The 19,035-nt window shown below is 44.8% G+C and overlaps 1 protein-coding gene across 2 annotated transcripts in view; it reads right to left on the bottom strand.

Moving 5' to 3' along the window:
* Positions 1-6,291: 6,291 nt before the first annotated feature.
* Positions 6,292-19,035, bottom strand: part of WDR25 (WD repeat domain 25) — a 99,098-nt gene continuing 86,354 nt past the window's right edge. For both annotated transcript variants that reach the window (XM_088655509.1, XM_035105876.3), the window contains exons 5-7: positions 16,574-16,744; positions 9,017-9,157; positions 6,292-8,617 (exon numbers count right to left, since the gene is read on the bottom strand). In XM_088655509.1, coding sequence (XP_088511635.1) covers positions 8,396-8,617; positions 9,017-9,157; positions 16,574-16,744 — 534 coding nt within the window. In that variant the 3' untranslated portion in view covers positions 6,292-8,395. The remainder of the gene's footprint in view (positions 8,618-9,016; positions 9,158-16,573; positions 16,745-19,035) is intronic.

Here is a 19,035-nt window from a genome sequence, read left to right as displayed (position 1 = left end):
ATAGGCAAACTCAGCCCTCCAGATGTTTTGGGACTACAACTCCCATCATCCCTAGCTAACAGGACCAGTGGTCAGGGATGATGGGAACTGTAGTCTCAAAACGTCTGGAGGGCCGAGTTTGCCTATGCCTGGTCTACTGTATCTAACCCAAGGCTCATTTAGGGCAGCATCCTGCTTTCCCAGTAGCCAACCAGAAGCCCATGAAAAGCCCATAAGCAGACATAAGCATGGCAACATCTGCCCAAGTTGCGTATCCCAGCAACTGGTGTTCAGATTCATGCCATCTCTGAACTGGAGGTAGTGCTTAGCCATCATGGCCAGTAGCCATGGAGGATAAGCCATGGAGGTGAGTTGCATTTGCCACTTCCTGTGGCAGCAGATTCCAGTTTAACTATATGTTGTGTGAATATATACTCCCTTTTGTCTGTTCTGAACCTTCCAACATTAAGCTGTTGTGAATAGTTTCAGGTTCTGTGGCTCTCGATGTTGCCAAGAATGTTGCAATGGTAAATATGGTATTGCCTGGGAAACATGATTTCTTTTTGGTATAATATTTTTATTAATTTTCACAAAAGCAAGAACATTTCATTAAAAAACACCATAAAATAAAACATTTAAAACAACTATATACAAAATCAGTATTGAATCCACAGTATGGGAGTACTTGAATCCCCTGACTTCTCTCCACCCCTTCCCCTGGTTCCTTTATAATATTTTTCATTCATGCATGTCAATAAAGTCTTTATCTCTGATTACTTCCAATTTTTGTACACTGTCTATAATACTACAAGGGGTTTTTTTAATTAAAAAAAATCCTGCTGGTGTATTAACTTGTGTACATTGCTTTTGTCAATGTGCAATAAACATTTCCCATTCTTTTTTATATTTGTAGTCATCTTGATTTCTAAGTTTCCCAGTTAATTTAGCCATTTCAGCATACTCCATTGGCTTAGTTTGCCAATCTCCTTTGGTGGGGACTTCTTCCTCTTTCCAATGTTGGGCTAACAATATCCGGGCGGCCGCTGTCACATATAGTACATTTCCGAGCACAATTCAAAGTGTTGGTGCTGACCTTTAAAGCCCTAAATGGCTTCAGCCCTGTATATTTGAAGGAGCATCTCCACCTCCAAGGTCCAGCCCAGATACCGAGGTCCTGCTCCGAGGGCCTTCTGGTGGTTCCCTCACTGCGAGATGTGAAGCTACAGCGAATCCGGCAGAGGATCTTCTCAGTAGTGGTGCCCACCCTGTGGAACACCCTCCCATCAGATGTCAAACAGATAAATAACTATTTTACTTTTAGAAGACATCTGAAGAAAGAAAGAAGATTCCACCTAAACATTAGGAAGAACTTCCTCACAGTAAGAGCTGTTCGGCAGTGGAATTTGCTACCAAGGAGTGTGGTGGAGTCTCCTTCTTTGGAGGTCTTTAAGCAGAGGCTTGACAGACATATGTCAAGAATGCTTTGATGGTGTTTCCTGCTTGGCAGGGGGTTGGACTGGATGGCCCTTGTGGTCTCTTCCAACTCTATGATTCTATCATTCTATGAAGGCAGCCCTGCTCAGTGAAGCTTTTAATGGTTGATGCCTTATTGTGTTTTTAATATTTTGTTGGGAGCTGCCAAGAGTGACTAGGGCAACCCAGTCAGATGGGCGGCATATAAATAAAACGATCAACATCTCTTTCCCAACCCCCAAGCATCTCTCTCTCTCTCTATCAGAGTGTCTATCGAAGTATCTCTCATCTCTCTATTTATTGTCTGGCCTCTCACAAAGCATCAGGAAGCACAAAAAGAATGTAAAAGCAATACGGGGAAATAATGAAAGTTGCCACCTATTCAAGAAACTTTTATAATGAAATAAAAAAAGAAAAAGAAACTCAAGTGAGAGGCTTGAATAGCAAGGTATTTCTATACATACATTGGCCTTCTCCAATTAAATCAGAACCAGTGAAGGCAGTGAATGTCCTGTGTGAGTGTCTGGAGGCAGTTGGAGGATGGATGGCGGCTAACAGATTGAGGTTTAATCCTGACAAGACAGAAGTACTGTTTTTTGGGGACAGGGGGCGGGCGGGCGTGGAGGACTCCCTGGTCCTGAACGGGATAATTGTGCCCTTGAAGGACCAGGTGCGCAGCCTGGGAGTCATTCTGGACTCACAGCTGTCCATGGAGGCGCAGGTCAATTCTGTGTCCAGGGTGGCTGCCTATCAGCTCCATCTGGTACGCAGGCTGAGACCCTACCTGCCCGTCTCGCCAGAGTGGTGCATGCTCTAGTTATCTCCCGCTTGGACTACTGCAATGCGCTCTACGTGGGGCTACCTTTGAAGGTGACCCGGAAAGTGCAATTAATCCAGAATGCGGCAGCTAGACTGGTGACTGGGAGCGGCCGCCAGGACCACATAACACCGGTCCTAAGAGACCTACACTGGCTCCCAGTACATTTCCGAGCACAATTCAAAGTGTTGGTGCTGACCTTTAAAGCCCTAAGCGGCCTTGGTCCTGTATACCTGAAGGAGCGTCTCCACCCCCATCGTTCAGGCCAGACACTGAGATCCAGTGCCAAGGGCCTTCTGGCGGTTCCCTCACTGTGAGAAGCAAAGCTACAGGGAACCAGGCAGAGGGCCTTCTCGGTAGTGGCACCCGCCCTGTGGAACACCCTTCCATCGGAGGTCAGGAAGATGAACAACTCTACCTGATATTTAGAAAACACCTAAAGGCAGCCCTGTTTAGGCAAGATTTTAATCTGTGATATTTAATGTATTTTTATATCTGTTGGAAGCCGCCCAGAGTGGCCGAGGAAACCCAGCCAGATGGGCGGGGTATAAATAAATAAATAATAAACTATGTGTAAGCTATACTGTGGAATTTGCTACCACAAGAAGTGTGGATGGTCACCAACTTGGGCAACTTTTAAAAGGAACTAGACAAAAAAAACCACAGAGGATAAGGCTATCAAGGAATCTTAGTCATGATGTCTATTATGTGAAGCTCCAGTGTAATCATTGCTTTCAATGCCTCTATAACTCCAGACATTGGGCATTAGTGGTGCTTCGGTGCTGAAAGTCATCTACAGGCTGCCATGAAAATATCCCGTATTGTAACTTAAGTACCTAGCAATTATTTCAAATTTCAAGGACACTGTACTGTAGCTGGGTGTTTTTGGTTTTTAAAAAAACCACCTGAGCTATTGAAAGGTCAAAATGTGAACTCTATTAGGTATTCGAATCCCGAGAAAGCAGTCAATTATTGCTTCATAAGTAAGACAAATTAATAAATAATGAATCTTTACTTGCCTTTATTGCCTTCCAGTAGACGGTCTCAAAATGCTTTGCAAACACTAGTGATTGAAATCCCACATGCTCCTCTCAAAGAGAATGTTGCTGCAGAAATGAAAATGGAGCCCACAGGAGAGAAGCAACATGTTCCAGTAGAACAGCATTGCAAGCTCATTCTGCTTCATGCGACTAAAAAAGACCAGTTTGGCAACTGCATTGATTTCACAGAAAGCAAGGAACCTTGGGTTGTATTCGGCGTAGCATTGAGATCATCCCATTAGCACAATGATTGCTTCTTGCACAATGGAGCAATCTTCCATGTCATGTCTCTGGAGGGTCCCCTCAACCCCCTGGAGATTTGGGGGGGGCCATACAAAGGGGCAATGCCCCTTGGGCTACTGGTGGAGTGCATTATGTGCGCGCATGAGATCTTAGGTTCTGTTCTGGTTTAAACCCACAACCAACAATGGGATGCCTCTCCATTTTTGAAACACTCAACATTTCACTATTTTGCAAGACCTGTTGCAAAGGGACTGCATGAGCCACAGGAAAGGACTGTCAGGAGTCAGAGGATCCAACCCCCCCATGGTAGGTTGCCAGGAACAGATAAGACAAGGAAAGTTCTTACCAATGCTTAATATTCAATATTCACAGAGAGAGGCTTAGAAATGCAACCTCTTGGAGTAATGGTGTTGCTCCGAGTGAGTCTTCATCTCCTCCCTCTCTCCTATTATGTGTCATCAATACAAGTGCTGAGATGTGTCTTCTGCCTCGGAGCTCTCTGCTCTCCAACTTTCAATTCCCACCAGGTTCTGGGAGAGGGGGGGTCTGGAATGCTTTCTAAAAACACTGTGTCCATCTGCTGTCCCCCCCCTCCCCTCTGGTGCTTCTTCCTCCTCTTCCATTATTTCCCAGCTTTTCCCCTCATCGGCCTCTGAGTTGTGATCTCCCTCAAACCCCTGTTGTAATTCTGAACTGTCTTCTTCTTCTCTGAAAGGGTGAGTCTGGGGAGGAGGTCTCCACCATTCTTCCTCTGCCCAGTCCCCGACAACTTCCAATACCAACTCTTAAAAAGAGACAGAGAGGAGATGTGATAGCCACATTCCTTATCTAAAGGGCTGTCACATGGAAGATGGAGAAAGCTACTCTTCTGCTGCTGCAGAGGGTAGGACTTGAACCAAGTTAAAGGAAATGATATTCTGACTAAACATCAGGAAGAAATTTCTGGTGGTTAGAGCTGTTCCGATAGTGGAACGGATTCCCTCAGGAAGTGGTGGGCTCTCCTTCATTGGAGGTTTTGAAGCAGAGGTTGGATGGACAGCTGTCATGGAGGCTTCAGCTGAAATTCCTGCATTGCAAGGGGTTGGACTAGATGACCCTTGGGGTTGCTTGCAACTCTACAATTCTATATTTGCTGATAATGGGAAGAAGGACACAGAGGGAGTCCATGGCTTCCATGATCTCTGAAACAACGTAGGAGGGACTAGATAAACAATAACTTCATTAAGAAAATTAATATTGCTTACGAGGGCATTCCTTAGCCTTGGTTCCAAAGATGCTGTTCGACGACAGATGCCATCAACCTTTGCTATTGGCTAAGCTAGCTGGGGATGATAGCTATTGGGGACTCAAGGCTGAAGAAGGTTGGCTAAGAGAAAATTGACAGTGACGAGTACAGAAAGGGAGGCGTAAATCCTCAGGAATTATTACCTCCCGCCTCAAGCCCAACTGTTAGATCCCCCTAACTTCAAGTCCCATTATGAGAGGTAAGTGGCATGGTCTGTCTTGCTCACCAGGCCCACACTCCTAGCTCAGCAGCAGACCTATTCAGAAAATGAGGCTTTAAAATGAAGATTGTACCTACACTGCCACTCTGCAAACCCGCAGGTGGGCCAAAATAGCTACTCATGTGCTTTTCAAACTTCGCCAACCTGAAAATGCTCAAATACAAAAGGTACCAAATTAATGTGAAGCCTCGCAGTGGAGAAACAAGAGTCTCCGAGACAAAACTGAACAGGAGGAAGACCTGGGAGGAAAGCTTAGGCGCTCGGTTCTCTTCAGTGAAATACCCAACGGATCAGATCGATTTCTTTCTGAAGTCGTCCCTCCTGTTTCCTGCTGACGGAGCTGATGAATGGGAGGTGGGGAGACAAGCCAGGGACAGCAGACTGAACTCATTCTGTGTCTAAGAAACACCCCGATCAGACTGAAGAGTCAAAGCAGCGCCAGACTCTATAATCTACTGATTCCTGGTGATTTGTTGTACCAACCTCTAAGAAGTTGTAGTACCTCCTCTGACCATTTGCAAGGGTGGTGCTGTAGTACAGCAGAGAGCAAGCCAGCTGGTCTCTTCTCCAGCAATCTGCCATGATGGCACTCAATAGAGGACAGGACTTCTGTGCCTTTAATTGCCCTGCTCTCTTTTGAGTCTGGAAACCTTAAAGAGAAACCAGCAGACCCTTTGCTTGCCAACTCCTGATTTAAGCAGAATTCCCTCTGTAGAGCAACTTGTCAGGTTATTTCTAATATAATATTTAGGAAAACTGCAAGGGTTTTCCTTTCCTATTTCAGAAAACTTTTTTTGTAGGTGGGCAGAGAAGGTTGTACTTGCTTTTTAATTGCGTTGGTTGTTTCTCTTAAGTTGCTTTTGTACTGTTTTAGACTTGGGTTCTGTTGTGCTCTACTTGTTGCTGTTTTGTGTTTTTACCATATACTGTAAGCTGCTCCGAGAGCTTTTTGGAAGTGTGCAACAGGAAAATAACGTAACATCAAACAAACACACACCCCCGAGTCAGCCAAGTCCTTAACGTAACCTCTGTTCAATGGAAGTCCATGTCCTATAAAATATAAAGAACTAAAATGCTATTGTGTCAGTAACTTTCATCACAGCTGTGCCCAGGAAAAATCCTGATCAATAAACACATCCAGTCAACGCAAAAAAAGAGTAAATAGGTTTGCCAATGAATATGAGCACAGGAAACAAACAAGGAAGCAAGGATTGCCCTAGTTTACCTTCTTTGCATTTTTCTAAAAATAAAAAAGGGTTTTTATTTCACATTTTATAGTATCTTCATTGAATCATTTGTACATTTCAACATTTAATAATTTTCACTTCAGCACAGCATAAAACTATGCCCTCTTATTTACACAGAATGATTGTATACGAGCGCTTTTTGTCTGGCATGAAAGGTGTGTTACAAATGGCTGAGTTCTTACCCGCCATCTATGGCAGATCAATGTTCAAGTTCCGCTGGTTCTCATGCAAATCACACTCTACACAAAAGCTGGCCTCTGACATCTCTCAGTGATGGCTCACACCAGAGTGGCTGGGGCAACCAAGTCAGCTGGTGGGAGGGGAAGAAGAAGAAGAAGAAGAAGAAGAAGAAGAAGAAGAAGAAGAAGAAGAAGAAGAAGAAGAAGAAGAAGAAGAAGAAGAAGAAGAAGAAGAAGAAGAAGAAGAAGAAGAAGAAGAAGAAGAAGAAGAAGAAGAAGAAGAAGAAGAAGAAGAAGTCATGCCTCAACCCTCAGAACACAGAATGAAAACATACTGGCTGAGACTTGGTAAATATATAAACTTAACTGCATTTTAGGGCAAGAAGCCTATCCAGTATTGAACATCAATGGCATGGAAGCAGGGATCACGAACTTAAAATACTGTTTCCGTTTTCCTTTCTACTGCCAGCTCTCCTAAGACAATCTCTGTCTTATATGAAAGCTACAGTCTTAAAAGTGCAGCTCCTCTGAAGAAACTTCTGCTCACATGAAAGCGACTCACATCCAAATCATACAGGCCCCAAACGCAATTTGTAAGTAGAACTCCCCGCAAGATCCAAATGACAGTAACCTGCACCAGAAAAGTTGCATCAGCCACAGCGCCGAGCCCGTTAGCATGACTTAGCCGAGGACTCAAAACAGGGGAACTTCTGCAAGGCCAAGTCATGTGTACTGGTAAAGGGCTGGGACTGTTTTAAAGAGAAAAGGGCTGAAGTTCAGCTTTAGCTAAGCAAAGAAAATCACCTCTCGTCTCTAGGACAGAAAAGGTTTAAAGGCTAAAGTGTAGATTCAACCAAGTTTAAAGTGGGTCACATTTCGATGCTCCCAGTGGCACCTAACCTTGACTCTGAACCTTTCTTAATCACTTCTAGTCACAGGTTTTGTGCATTCTGTAGTAAGTCATGGCAGCTAGACTGTATAGACTTGGGACTGCAGGCTAGTCACTCATTCATTTTGGAAGCTCTTTCCCTCATTAACTATAGCAGCAAGAGGGTGGAAACTAGTCACAGTTACAGATTTAGTACTTTCTGCAAGGAAACCGCAGCTCAGTGAGCATCAAGACGCCGTAGAGCAGGCATGTCAAACCTGCGGCCCTCCAGATGTTTTGGCCTACAACTCCCATGATCCCTAACTAGCAGGACCAGTGGTTGGGGAAGATGGGAATTGTAGTCCAAAACATCTGGAGGGTCGCAGGTTTGACATGCCTGCCGTAGAGCAATGGTTCCAAATGTGGACGTTAAGAGGCAAGAGGGTAGCGGGGAGGGGGGTGCTGGAGGTGTCAATTTCTATCAGACTTTGAAAAGCTGGTGCCATTAGATCAATTTCACCCATTTTGTTGAATTAAATAGATTTAATCGGGTTTTGAATCAACATGCAATTCACTGCTCCTGTTTTGAATTTCATTGTGTTAGTATCTCCCTTAGTGGGTCATGCAAACCACTATTCCGAACAATGCACTTTATAGGGTAGGGTAGAGGGCATTGGGGATGAGTTTATGGAACCGAAGAGGCTACGCCCCCAAAATGTTTGGGAACCACTGCCCTAGAGTATCACAGCTCCAGGCAAAGTATGAAGAAAAATGAGCTAAGCAAGTTGGGCACCTGTATGGTTGAGCCAGCAGCATTACAGAGTAGGGTTTTGCAAATTTGGGTCGCCAGCTGTTTTGGGACAACAACTCCCATGATCCCTAGCTAGCAGGACCAGTGGTCAGGGATGATGGGAATTGTAGTCCAAAAACAGCTGGAGACCCAAGTTTGGGAAACCCTGCTCTAGAGCAAACTTGGAAGCAAACTTCAAAACACAGGACATATATATATATATATATAGTTGATTTTTAAGATCACTGATATTATCATTGCCAGATCTTGATGACTCCGTCCCAGCCACATGTAGCAAGGAGCGACGGAAGGACTGGATGGAAAGTTGCACACACGCAGGCCTGGCTTTGCGCGGACAGCGTGCGAATGATCCGAGCCGTGCGATAGTTGTAGAAAAACACTTTGCCCTCCGAACTCCCGGTGACAAGTAGCATTCCATCGGGGGAGAACTCGCAGCCTATCGCATATCCTTCAACCTGCAACAAGAATCCGGATTCGAAAGAGGTTAAATAAATCAAGATGTTAATTAAGGAAATGGGAGATGATCTATAACCTCCCGAAATTTCATAGTGTAATAAACATGTCAGTTTTTACCATAATGGCCTAATTGCTTCCCTGGGTGTTTATTAAGACAGACCCATTAAGGACTTTACATTGTTAGCGGCAGCCGGTTTATACGTGACGAGGCTATTAGCAACTAATAACACTTGCAGGTATTTTAAGCTCTACCCGCTCCTCAGTTTAGTTCCAAATTAACTAAAATATAGAGAACAGGGTTGAAGTCGATTAATTTTTATCCCCGCTGTAAATCAGAAGCATAAGCAGGCACTTAAAAGGGCAAGATCTATTACGAGTTTGCGGAGAGGGGAGGATACCTTGTGCCCTTCATATATCTTCTTTTTGTTCATTCTGTAGGGCCGCAGGCTAGAGAACAAGGCCAGGTAGTTGCCATTTGTTTGAGCGACGAAGGCAGGCTCCTTAGGATGTGGCGCAAAACTGGGGCAGGTGTAACGCTCCTGCATGGAAAGTTGGGAAGAACGGCAGAAGGATAAAGCCTTGACTCCAACATTGTACTACAGTAGAACTACAATCAAGCCTGAGTGGAACAAACCACATAATCATAGAATCATGGTACTGCAGAGTTGGAAGGGATCCCGAGGGTCATCTAGCCCAACCCCCAGCAATGCAGGAATCTTTCGCCCAACGTGGGGGCTTGAATCTGCAACCCTGAGATTAAGAGTCTCACGCTCTACCGACTGAGCTATCTACGATCTTTCCTTGTTCTGACGCACGTCCACTTCCCCAGCACTTCTTCTGTTTCACCTGCGTCTAATTTTCTATTGTAAGCTCCTCAGGGCAGGGGCCTGTCTTCTGTGGAATGCCGTGCATGGCAATGGCTACTACTGTTGACAGTAGTATCTGTGCCCTACTCCTCCCCACTGCTTCCTTCATCTACCAGTATGAACAAGCAATAGAGCTTCGTTCAATATTAAATTAGCAGAAAATAATAATTAGAAGACAAATTTCTGGGAATTTGCTGGGGTGTGTGTGTGTGTCCTGTTTACGAAACTACACTCTCCCAGAGCGAAACCCTCCAACCCTCGATTTCACCACCTACAAACTGAGTCAGGAATTTGACCCAACCCTACAACAAGTAATAAATTTACATTAGAAATGAACCACGCAGTATTTATTTAGTTGATGCTACAAAAACCCACAAAGAAATCCCACATGTGTCGGAACAATCAGAAATCATTTCTATGATATGATTTAACAACAGCAGCAGCAGCAAAAATCAACCCTGCATACAATTTGCTCTGCTCGCTTTGCTGCACAGCCGTATCGGAGTAATTTGTACGACTGACGAGCGTGTTGCTTCAGGGAAGACGGGGCACGTGTGGCAAATTATTCCCTTTTAACAATGGAAGCAGCAAATGTTGATGGAGGAAATGAGAAGTGCTTCTTAAAAGAAAGCTGCGCTCCTGCAAAACGAGACTCAAGCAGCCCTTTCAGGACATCCCAGGGCCAGTTTCGCTTCCTTTGACCACTTGCTCACGCCGGAATGTGACATTGACTTTTGTGACCATCTTTCCCAGTTTCTCCATGTGATAGTGAGTAAAGACAAAATGCAGATCTTTCCAGGTGGAAATTGTTCTGCATTTATCCAACAGGAGTGTGAAGAAAGGAAATCCATTTGACTATGGAGGACCATGAGCGTGGCCAGGATTTGTTTGGGGGGGCATGCATCTGCTGGGGGATGGGGCAGAACCTCAATTAATTGAGTACTTTCAGTGCTTTTCAATATATTTTGCAGATCTCCCGTGACCTCCTCAACAATTTTCATTCCTTCTCATTGCGATGATCAGGCTGTGACTGATGTTCAGCCCCCATACACATGAGCAGGGGTGTCAGCTTGATCTGAATATTGGGGGGAGGGGCAGGTAAGCCCCACCCAGCATAATCAATCACATGATATGGCACATGCACACCCTTTGAATGGCAATGCCCATCAACTCCCTCAAATATGGGGGAGTTGGCTCCTATGCAACCTAGAAGTAATGCAACGTTTGCCAAAGTCCAAGCAGTAACTTCTTCGCACAGCACACAGTTAAAATATGGCCACCAACAATGAGCATCACTTATTTCCCACAGATTCCTCCCTGGAGCCAGTTTTTAGGAACAGTGAAAGAGATTCATCACTTTTAATCTAAGCCATTCCTTCCATATGTATTACCTGAACTGTTTCCGTCTGAGGTTTTTTACCATACCAGCTCTTAAACGATCTGAACCCAGACACTTAAGTGTTTCAATTGAATTAACCACTTCTTCTGGTGTATCAATAAAATAATCCATAAAGTCAACATCTCTCTCTCTATCTATCTCTCTCTCTCTCTATCTAGACATCATGGCTGGTAGCCATTGACAGCCTTATCCTATATAAAGGATGGATCAGGTCATTTGTTCCAGTGTAGAAAGGACAAGAGGCTCGGATGCAAAAGTCAGCTGTTTTAGAAAAGAGAGAAAGAAAGGCAAACTATGGAAGCTGTTTTGGCTCAATGAATGGTGTTTACCCTCGATGAAAGTGAAAATTGACTTTTCAGTATATTGGGAGTACACGCAGCCTTCCATCTGTAAGATTAGAGATGGAAATTTATGAAACTAAAGGCATTTTTTTTAGTAATTGTTTACCCCCCCAAAAAAAACCAAACCAACCCCTCAATTTCACGCTAGCTCTAGAGAGTGCAGTAAACTGCCCCATTCAATAACGCTCTCCTTTTTAACTCCCAAGGAAATCATTTTGTTTAAGCTTCTGAATACATCAGAACTGAGTGCTCTGCAGTTTCTTATTCACTGAAGCGCATTGCTTTTGAAGTGCAAATGACTAACCTACTATCACAATTTATGCACGGGATTCTGCATCTGCAAATCCGGACAAAGGCAATCACGGAAAGTTGGGAATGGGCAAGTTCTATTAAATCATCCACTCCATCTCCCCGCTTGGACAGAATTGTTCTTTTCAGAGATAAATGGATGCAAACTGACCCTGATTCTTAATGTTTTCAAAAGAAACTTGAGTTTCGGCAGACTATATGTGAAACGGATGGATTTATGTAGGAAACGCCTTTTTAAAATGGTTCAAAATCATTAGACCGCACAAGATGGCAGCTCTTAAAGCAGCCAGCTTCATTCTTCGGGAAGTTGCAAGAATCTCACAACAGGGCGGTGTCTAAAAACTTCCTGTTCCTAAAAAAACAGGTGTAGGGAATCGGTTTTTTTCTGTCAGGTGCCTCATTTCCACATAGCAATCTGTTAGGGGCACCTGAGCATAGTGGCTGGGGTCACAGCCGGCAGTTGCCAGAGCAACATCAAAGTGGGAGGAGCCAGATTAAATGCTTGGAGTTTGATAGTAGGCCAATGGACACAGCTTCCCTTTCTGTGCCAAAAGCCGAAGACTGAAATCTGAGAGCAGGTTCACATTTCATCCCACAGAAGTGACCCACGAGCTACCGCAGGGGACACAGGGGAGGGCAGGATTCAGCCAGGGACAACCACTTGAATAAGCCCCACTCCGCATAATCGGTCACAAAACGTGGCACGCACACACCATTTGAATGGCAACGCCCATAAACTGTGAGAGGGCATCACCTCTTCAAATATTTTTTTGGGTGGAGCAAAGGGAGTTTGACCCCTAGGAATTGGCTCCTGTGGATTCAACTAATGACTCTCATCTGCGGATGGAAGAGGAAGCTTTCCCCCTCCTGTCCCCATGTCCCCCCAAAAATAGCCCTGCAGGGATTGGGAGAACCCCCAGAACAGGGTGTGTGGAGAGGAGAGGGGCGATCATTCTGCCTAGCAAGCAGAAATGTCTGCCCTGATGGAACAACAGACATAACTCAACACTGGATTCATCCCAGGGTACATATGGCTACACAGCACTTATGATCCTTGTCCCCTCTCATTTTTAGTGGAGGTGCCCGAGTCCCTGAGTCACAGGTGAATTTTAAACGCAATAGAGATAGCCATGCAAGCCTGAAGCTTGGTCCTGTGTCCCACTGTGTGTGTAGACCCTACACACCAATGGAGAGTTATGAATCGGCTTTAGAGATATTTAGTATAAGGAGAATTTCTTCCTAGGAGGAACATAGGGACCTACCTTTTATCAGACTAGTATGTTGTGAACCACCCTGAGATCCACAGGTATAGGGAGGTATACAAGTTTAATAAATAAATATCTGTCCAAAAAAACTTTTTAAAAAATTCCTTCCAGTAGCACCTTAGAGACCAACTAAGTTTGTCATTGGTATGAGCTTTCATGTGCAAGCGCACTTCTTCAGATACACACAGTTTTTCAGATAAAAAGACTGGGGGAAATTTGTGGATTACAATATATGAAATGTTACCGTACACATAATAAGTTCATTAGCAGGTTTAACTTAAACCAGATAGTTAAAATTAATGCTGAAGGAAAACTAGGGAGTAATTAACAATTGGAATAATGAAGGAAATGCAGAGTTACAAATTTAAAGAATATAAGGTAAAGGGGCCCCTGACCATCAGGTCCAGTCGTGTCCGACTCTGGGGTTGCGGCGCTCATCTCGCTCTATAGGCCAAGGGAGCCAGCGTTTGTCCACAGACAGCTTCCGGGTCATGTGGCCAGCATGACAAAGCTGCTTCTGGCGAACCAGAGCAGCGCACACAAACGCCGTTTACCTTCCCGCCGGAGCGGTCCCTATTTATCCACTTGCACTTTGATGTGCTTTCGAACTGCTAAGTGGGCAGGAGCTGGGACCGAGCAACAGGAGCCCACCCCGTTGCAGGGATTCGAACCACCGACCTTCTGATCAGCAAGCTCTAGACTCTGTGGCTTAACCCACAGCGCCACCTGGGTCCCTTAAAGAATATAAGTAACCACAAAAGGAGTCAAAATAAACATATTTGTTGGAAAATATTGGATCTGTATTTTTGTCAAAATATTTTTTGAAAAACTGAAAAATAAAATTTATTATAAATAAATAAATAAATATTTGCCCAAACAGCCCAGTACAGACTACTCTAAATGGGAATAGCACTACAGAGTCTCAGTTAGAGGTATTTCCCGCCACCTGCTACCTAATTCCCTTTAACATGCCTTGCCAGAGACTGAACCTAGGACCAACTACCTGCAAATTGTGTGCTCTAACACTGACCCACAGTTCCTCCTGCCCGTGAATAGCAGACTGAAATTCTGCATCCTCTCCCCAAAACTGAGCAGTGGGACAAATTATATGTTTCATGATTTGACAGCTACAAGGAATCCGGTTGGAACCCAAGAATGTGCTAGAGAACGAATGTGGACTTGTGGACAGAACGATATGTCTGATGTTCCCGAGTTCCAATCCTACCTCAACCATAAAATAATGGTTGCGGCCAGGGAGAAAACTGTTTGGTTACAAGCGCACAGAGTGGGAGGAATCAAGGACTAAATAATCAAGAGATTAGCATGCATGCGTGAATCAGCTCTTTGCTACATCACTAATCAGCCCAGGTTGACATTTCTAACGGTACGCCACCATGCATATTTACTTCAGAAGCAAGTCCCACTGTGTTCAATGGGGGTTCACTCCCTGATGAGCACGCATAGTAAATGAAATATAAATATACTTGAAACAAATGCATGAATAGTTCTCTGGTTGTTTGACATTTATAATCAAAGAGTAAATTAAGGGCTGTTAAAGAAGCATAATTATTGTCTAAAATGTGCTTCGTACAAAAATAAAATAAAACAATGTAAAAAATGGATTGAGTACAGAAGTGCCGGACTGTAGTCAGGGCCATCTTAACCATATCTGGTGCCCTGGTGCCAAGATCCCTCCGGCGCCCCCTGTGAGTGAGGCGGGCAGGAGGGGCGCGGGGAGCTGAGAGGCACGGAGGAGGCAGCCCGAGACTCGCGCTCCCTGCGCAACTCCGGAGAGCAGCCTGAAGCCTCTCAAAAACTGAGAGGCGCGGAGGAGGAGGCCCCAGGCTTCCGCTCCCCATGCGAAGCTCCGGAGGCGCGCCTGAACAGTTAAGAGGCGCAGCACGGCGGCCCCAGGCCAGTGCTCCCTGCGCGCCTCCGGAGAGCTGCCTGAAGCCACTCAACAGCAGAGGCGCGCGGAGGCAGACACCAGCGTTCGGCGCCCCTTCCGCGCCCGATGGGCAGGCGCCCTGGCGCCTTGCGCCACCTAGCCCAGGCCTAGGGACGGCCCTGGCTGTAGTGTCAGTCACAACCTTCCATTGTAAATCAAAGGTGATCAGTGCGTAGCAAAATGGAACCAAAAGCTCTTTAGACCAGGTGCTGCACAGACGGACTTAATTAACTTAATAAGGCTCCAAGATGCTGTTGAGGAAACTGGGCTCTTTCCAGGCTGACAAGAGTTCGGGAAGTTTACTTGGCATTGTGGAAAGTGGGAAGGTGATTACTGTTATCATTGCTAAGACTGCACTACCTGGCTTAACAATCTGAAGCTAGCAAGAGACACAAACAATAGTTTGGAGTCGCAATCCACCGCCATGGCAGACTCCCGGGCAAGGTGCCATTTCCAGGCACCAGAACTCAAGATGTAAAGCTATCAATTCAAGGATAATAACACCTCGAGGAAATTAATATTGTGGTGCTATGACAAGAACTTGGGAGCAAATCCCACTGAACTTAATGAGGCCGACTTCCTACTATCCATGCAAAATAATGAAGGGTGCTCTGCTATTTCTCCTGAGCTCTACACCCACAGATTGCAGCACAATGCAGCTGAATCCTATTGGATGAAGGACAAAATAGTAATAATGCCAATACTAATAACAATTATTCGATTTCTTACCTGTCCTTTCCTATAAGGTCCCAGAGTACAGTATTAAAAACAGTTTAAAATATATTACAACCTCAAGAATAGGATCGGTCCTAATATTTACATATCTCTCACAAGGGCCAAAGGCCAGGGTAAAGAGGTACACCTTCAGCATACAAAGGAAACTTCACAATGAAAGTACTAGATGCATTTCTGCGGGGAAGGAATTCTACAACTTTGGGGCTGCCACAGAAAAGGCCCTGTCCTGGGGCATCCATCCTCTCTGTAAAAAACTCACAATACCTGAGAGTGGTGAAACTACGAAGAGCCCCCCCCCCTGCATAGCTGCCAAGTCTCCCGTATTCCCCAGGAAACCCCCGTTTTTCCAGCCGTTTCCCGCTGGCAGCCCGGAATTTTTTTAAAAAAAAAACGTAAATCCCCGGATTCTTACCGGCCCGGGGAGGCTCCTTCTGCGCATGTCTGGAGTCTCTGGACATGCCCAGAAGCGACTTCCAGCACTGTGGCCATTTTGGAAATGGGCAGAGCATGTGCAGAAGCAACTTCCGGTGCTGCTCTGCCCAGTTCCAAAATGGCTGCAGCGTGACTTCCGGTGCCGATCCTGGATTTTTCAATCTGGGAGTTGGCAGCAGCTATGCCCCCCTGCTGATCTTAACACCCAAGAAGGAAGCAGGGAGTCTTTCATATATTTTGGGCCTGAGTCATTTAGGGTTTTGAATGCTAATGTGAGCATCTTGAATTGGGCTCAGAAGCGAACAGGCAACCAGTGCAGCTGTTCTTAAAAATTCTGGACCAGTTTCCAAGTTGCCTTCCAAGGGCAGCCCCACAGAGAGTACATGGCACAATCTAGAAATTAGTAGAGCAAGGAGTACAGTGTCCAACGTGACCTGCTCCTTCCAAGGGACTGCAATCCCATCCAAAACAGTCCATCTTCCCACCTCCTAGCTCTGAGGAGGAATTTTCAGCGTCCTTTTTGACTGGCGGGGAAACAAATTTGTTTCAGCAGTTTCCAGAGAAAAATTGCTGTGGGCTTTTTTTTCTTTTCTTTTCTTTTTAACGGAATAGTGATTGAGCCATCGTAGAAGTAAATAAAAAAGTAAATAAAAGTCTCACATGGTAGATTTGATTGGAGATCTTTGCAGCTGTGTGGAAATCCCAGGCAATGATGGTACGGTCAGCGGAATCTTGGCTTACTGCATCGGTGCTAGTAAGAAATTCTTTTCCTTCAGGGAGGAACATGATATCCAAGGTTTGCTGTACCGCAGCTTTGTAAACTTTTATTACCTGTGGTAAAGAAAAAGATTAAAAACCATAAAGCAACCATTGTTCCGGTGGCTTCTCGAGACATATTGCCTTTGCAAACAGAAGAAGGCTATTTCAATGCAAAACATCAGTGGGTCGCTAGAAGAGGAGGGAGGAAGTCCATTCAAGTTCAGGGGAAGAACTTGAGATGGAGGTGGGACCACGTTTGCTTTTGCATTTTTAGCATGCTCTCTAACCTCTGCACATATACCAAAGCACTGTCACCTCTCACGGTTAAGGCTGCAGATATGCTATACATTTAAAGCACATAACTTCGCCCCAGGGAATCCTGGGAGTGGCATTTCCCGCCCCCCTCCCTCACAGAGCTACAATGCCCAACAGCCTTAAGTAACTACAGTTTTCATGATTCTTTGAGGGAAGTCACAGGCTTTTAATTTATAGTCACCTTTTTAGTTGAAAGCTAAGAAATCTTTTAGAAGAGCTAGTTGGTGTAACCCATAGTTACCGGAACAATACTGATTCTCAATCAGGATACTATTAAAATGAGACAACTGCATTCTACCACAACTTCCAAGGGATCATGCATAGAATCATAGAATCGTAGAGTTGGAAGAGACCACAAGGGCCATCCAGTCCAACCCCCTGCCAAGCAGGAAACACCATCAAAGCATTCTTGACATATGGCCGTCAAGCCTCTGCTTAAAGACCTCCAAAGAAGGAGACTCCACCACACTCCTTGGTAGCAAATTCCACTGCCGAACAGCTCTTACTGTCAGGAAGTTCTTCCTATTGTTTAGGTGGAATCTTCTTTCTTGTAGTTTGAATCCATTGCTCCGTGTCCGCTTCTCTGGAGCAGCAGAAAACAATATTTCTCCCTCCTCTATATGACATCCTTTTATATATTTGAACATGGCTATCATATCGCCCCTTAACCTTCTCTTCTCCAGGCTAAACATACCCAGCTCCTTAAGCCGTTCCTCATAAGGCATCGTTTCCAGGCCTTTGAGCATTTTGGTTGCTCTCCTCTGGACACGTTCCAGCTTGTCAGTATCCTTCTTGAACTGTGGTGCCCAGAACTGGACACAGTACTCCAGATGAGGTCTGACCAGAGCAGAATACAGTAGTACTATTACTTCCCTTGATCTAGATGCTATACTCCTATTGATGCAGCCCAGAAATGCATTGGCTTTTTTAGCTGCTGCATCACACTGTTGACTCATGTCAAGTTTGGGGTCTACCAAGACTCCTAGATCCTTTTCACATGTACTGCTCTCAAGCCAGGTGTCTCCCATCCTGTATTTGTGCCTTTCAATTTTTTTGCCCAATTGTTGTACTTTACATTTCTTCTTGTTAAAATTCATTTTGTTTGCTTTGGCTAATCTGTTAAGGTCATTTTGAAGTGTGATCCTCTCGTGTGGGGTATTAGCCACCCCTCCCAATTTGGTGTCATCTGCAAACTTGCTCAGCAGGGATGATGGGAGTTGTAGTCCAGCATGGCACACAAAGCAATTAAAACTTCTTCTTTTTCAGTATTTGCATGCTAAAAGTAAATTGATCTTTATTTCTGCAAATAAATGATCACACATGGGTAACTCCCTAAGACAGTCAGAGAGAACTTGTAAGCGGCTGGCTGGGGAAATGATTGTCAAAATAAATAACAGTTTACATATTTTTTTAAAAGGTCTCCACCGCTAGCAGCAACTGCCCAGAGAATGAAAATTTTGGTTAGGGGTGGCCGGCAGGGAGGGAGGGAAGAGCTTGCAATCGAAAATCTGCAGCAACATTTTTGAATTATTTAAAGTTGCACAAGGAACGTGTGGGCTTCTAGTGGGAGAGGGAGGGGTGCTCCGACGCAGTACAGGAAATGGTTGCCTGGCAACAAGACCCTTTGGAAGGGAAAGGAGTTAATATTGACAGTTGGAAAGATCAGAAGGGAGGAAAGCACAAAAGTGCAGAGAGCGCTAGACAAGCAGGCAGAGGGACAGAAGCTAATTAGCTGCAGACGTGGGACATGAAAGCAAAGGGAGAAGAAGTGAGAAAACAGTGGCTGGGAGTCTCAGACTAAGCATTTGCATTTTAATCTCTGATTAAGATGCTCCAAAACCGAAACAAAACAAAATACGTAATTAGGGCACTCAGAAACCCAGTGCTTACTTGAAAGCCCTGCAAAATGTGCTTCTGGGTGTAAATATGTTGTACTTGCACCCGAGGAATGCCGCATGGATCTTTCCCCCTCTTGTTTTGAAGATGCTTAACATTGCATCATCAAGACAAAAGAGCTGTAAAAAAATAAAATAAACATAGAGAGGTAG

This window comes from Zootoca vivipara, chromosome 1 (genome assembly GCF_965207765.1).
Source record: "Zootoca vivipara chromosome 1, rZooViv2.hap1.1, whole genome shotgun sequence".
Lineage (NCBI taxonomy): Eukaryota > Metazoa > Chordata > Lepidosauria > Squamata > Lacertidae > Zootoca > Zootoca vivipara.
The sequence above is the reverse complement of the archived record's forward strand: the minus strand, read 5'-3'. Positions and strand labels throughout refer to the sequence as shown.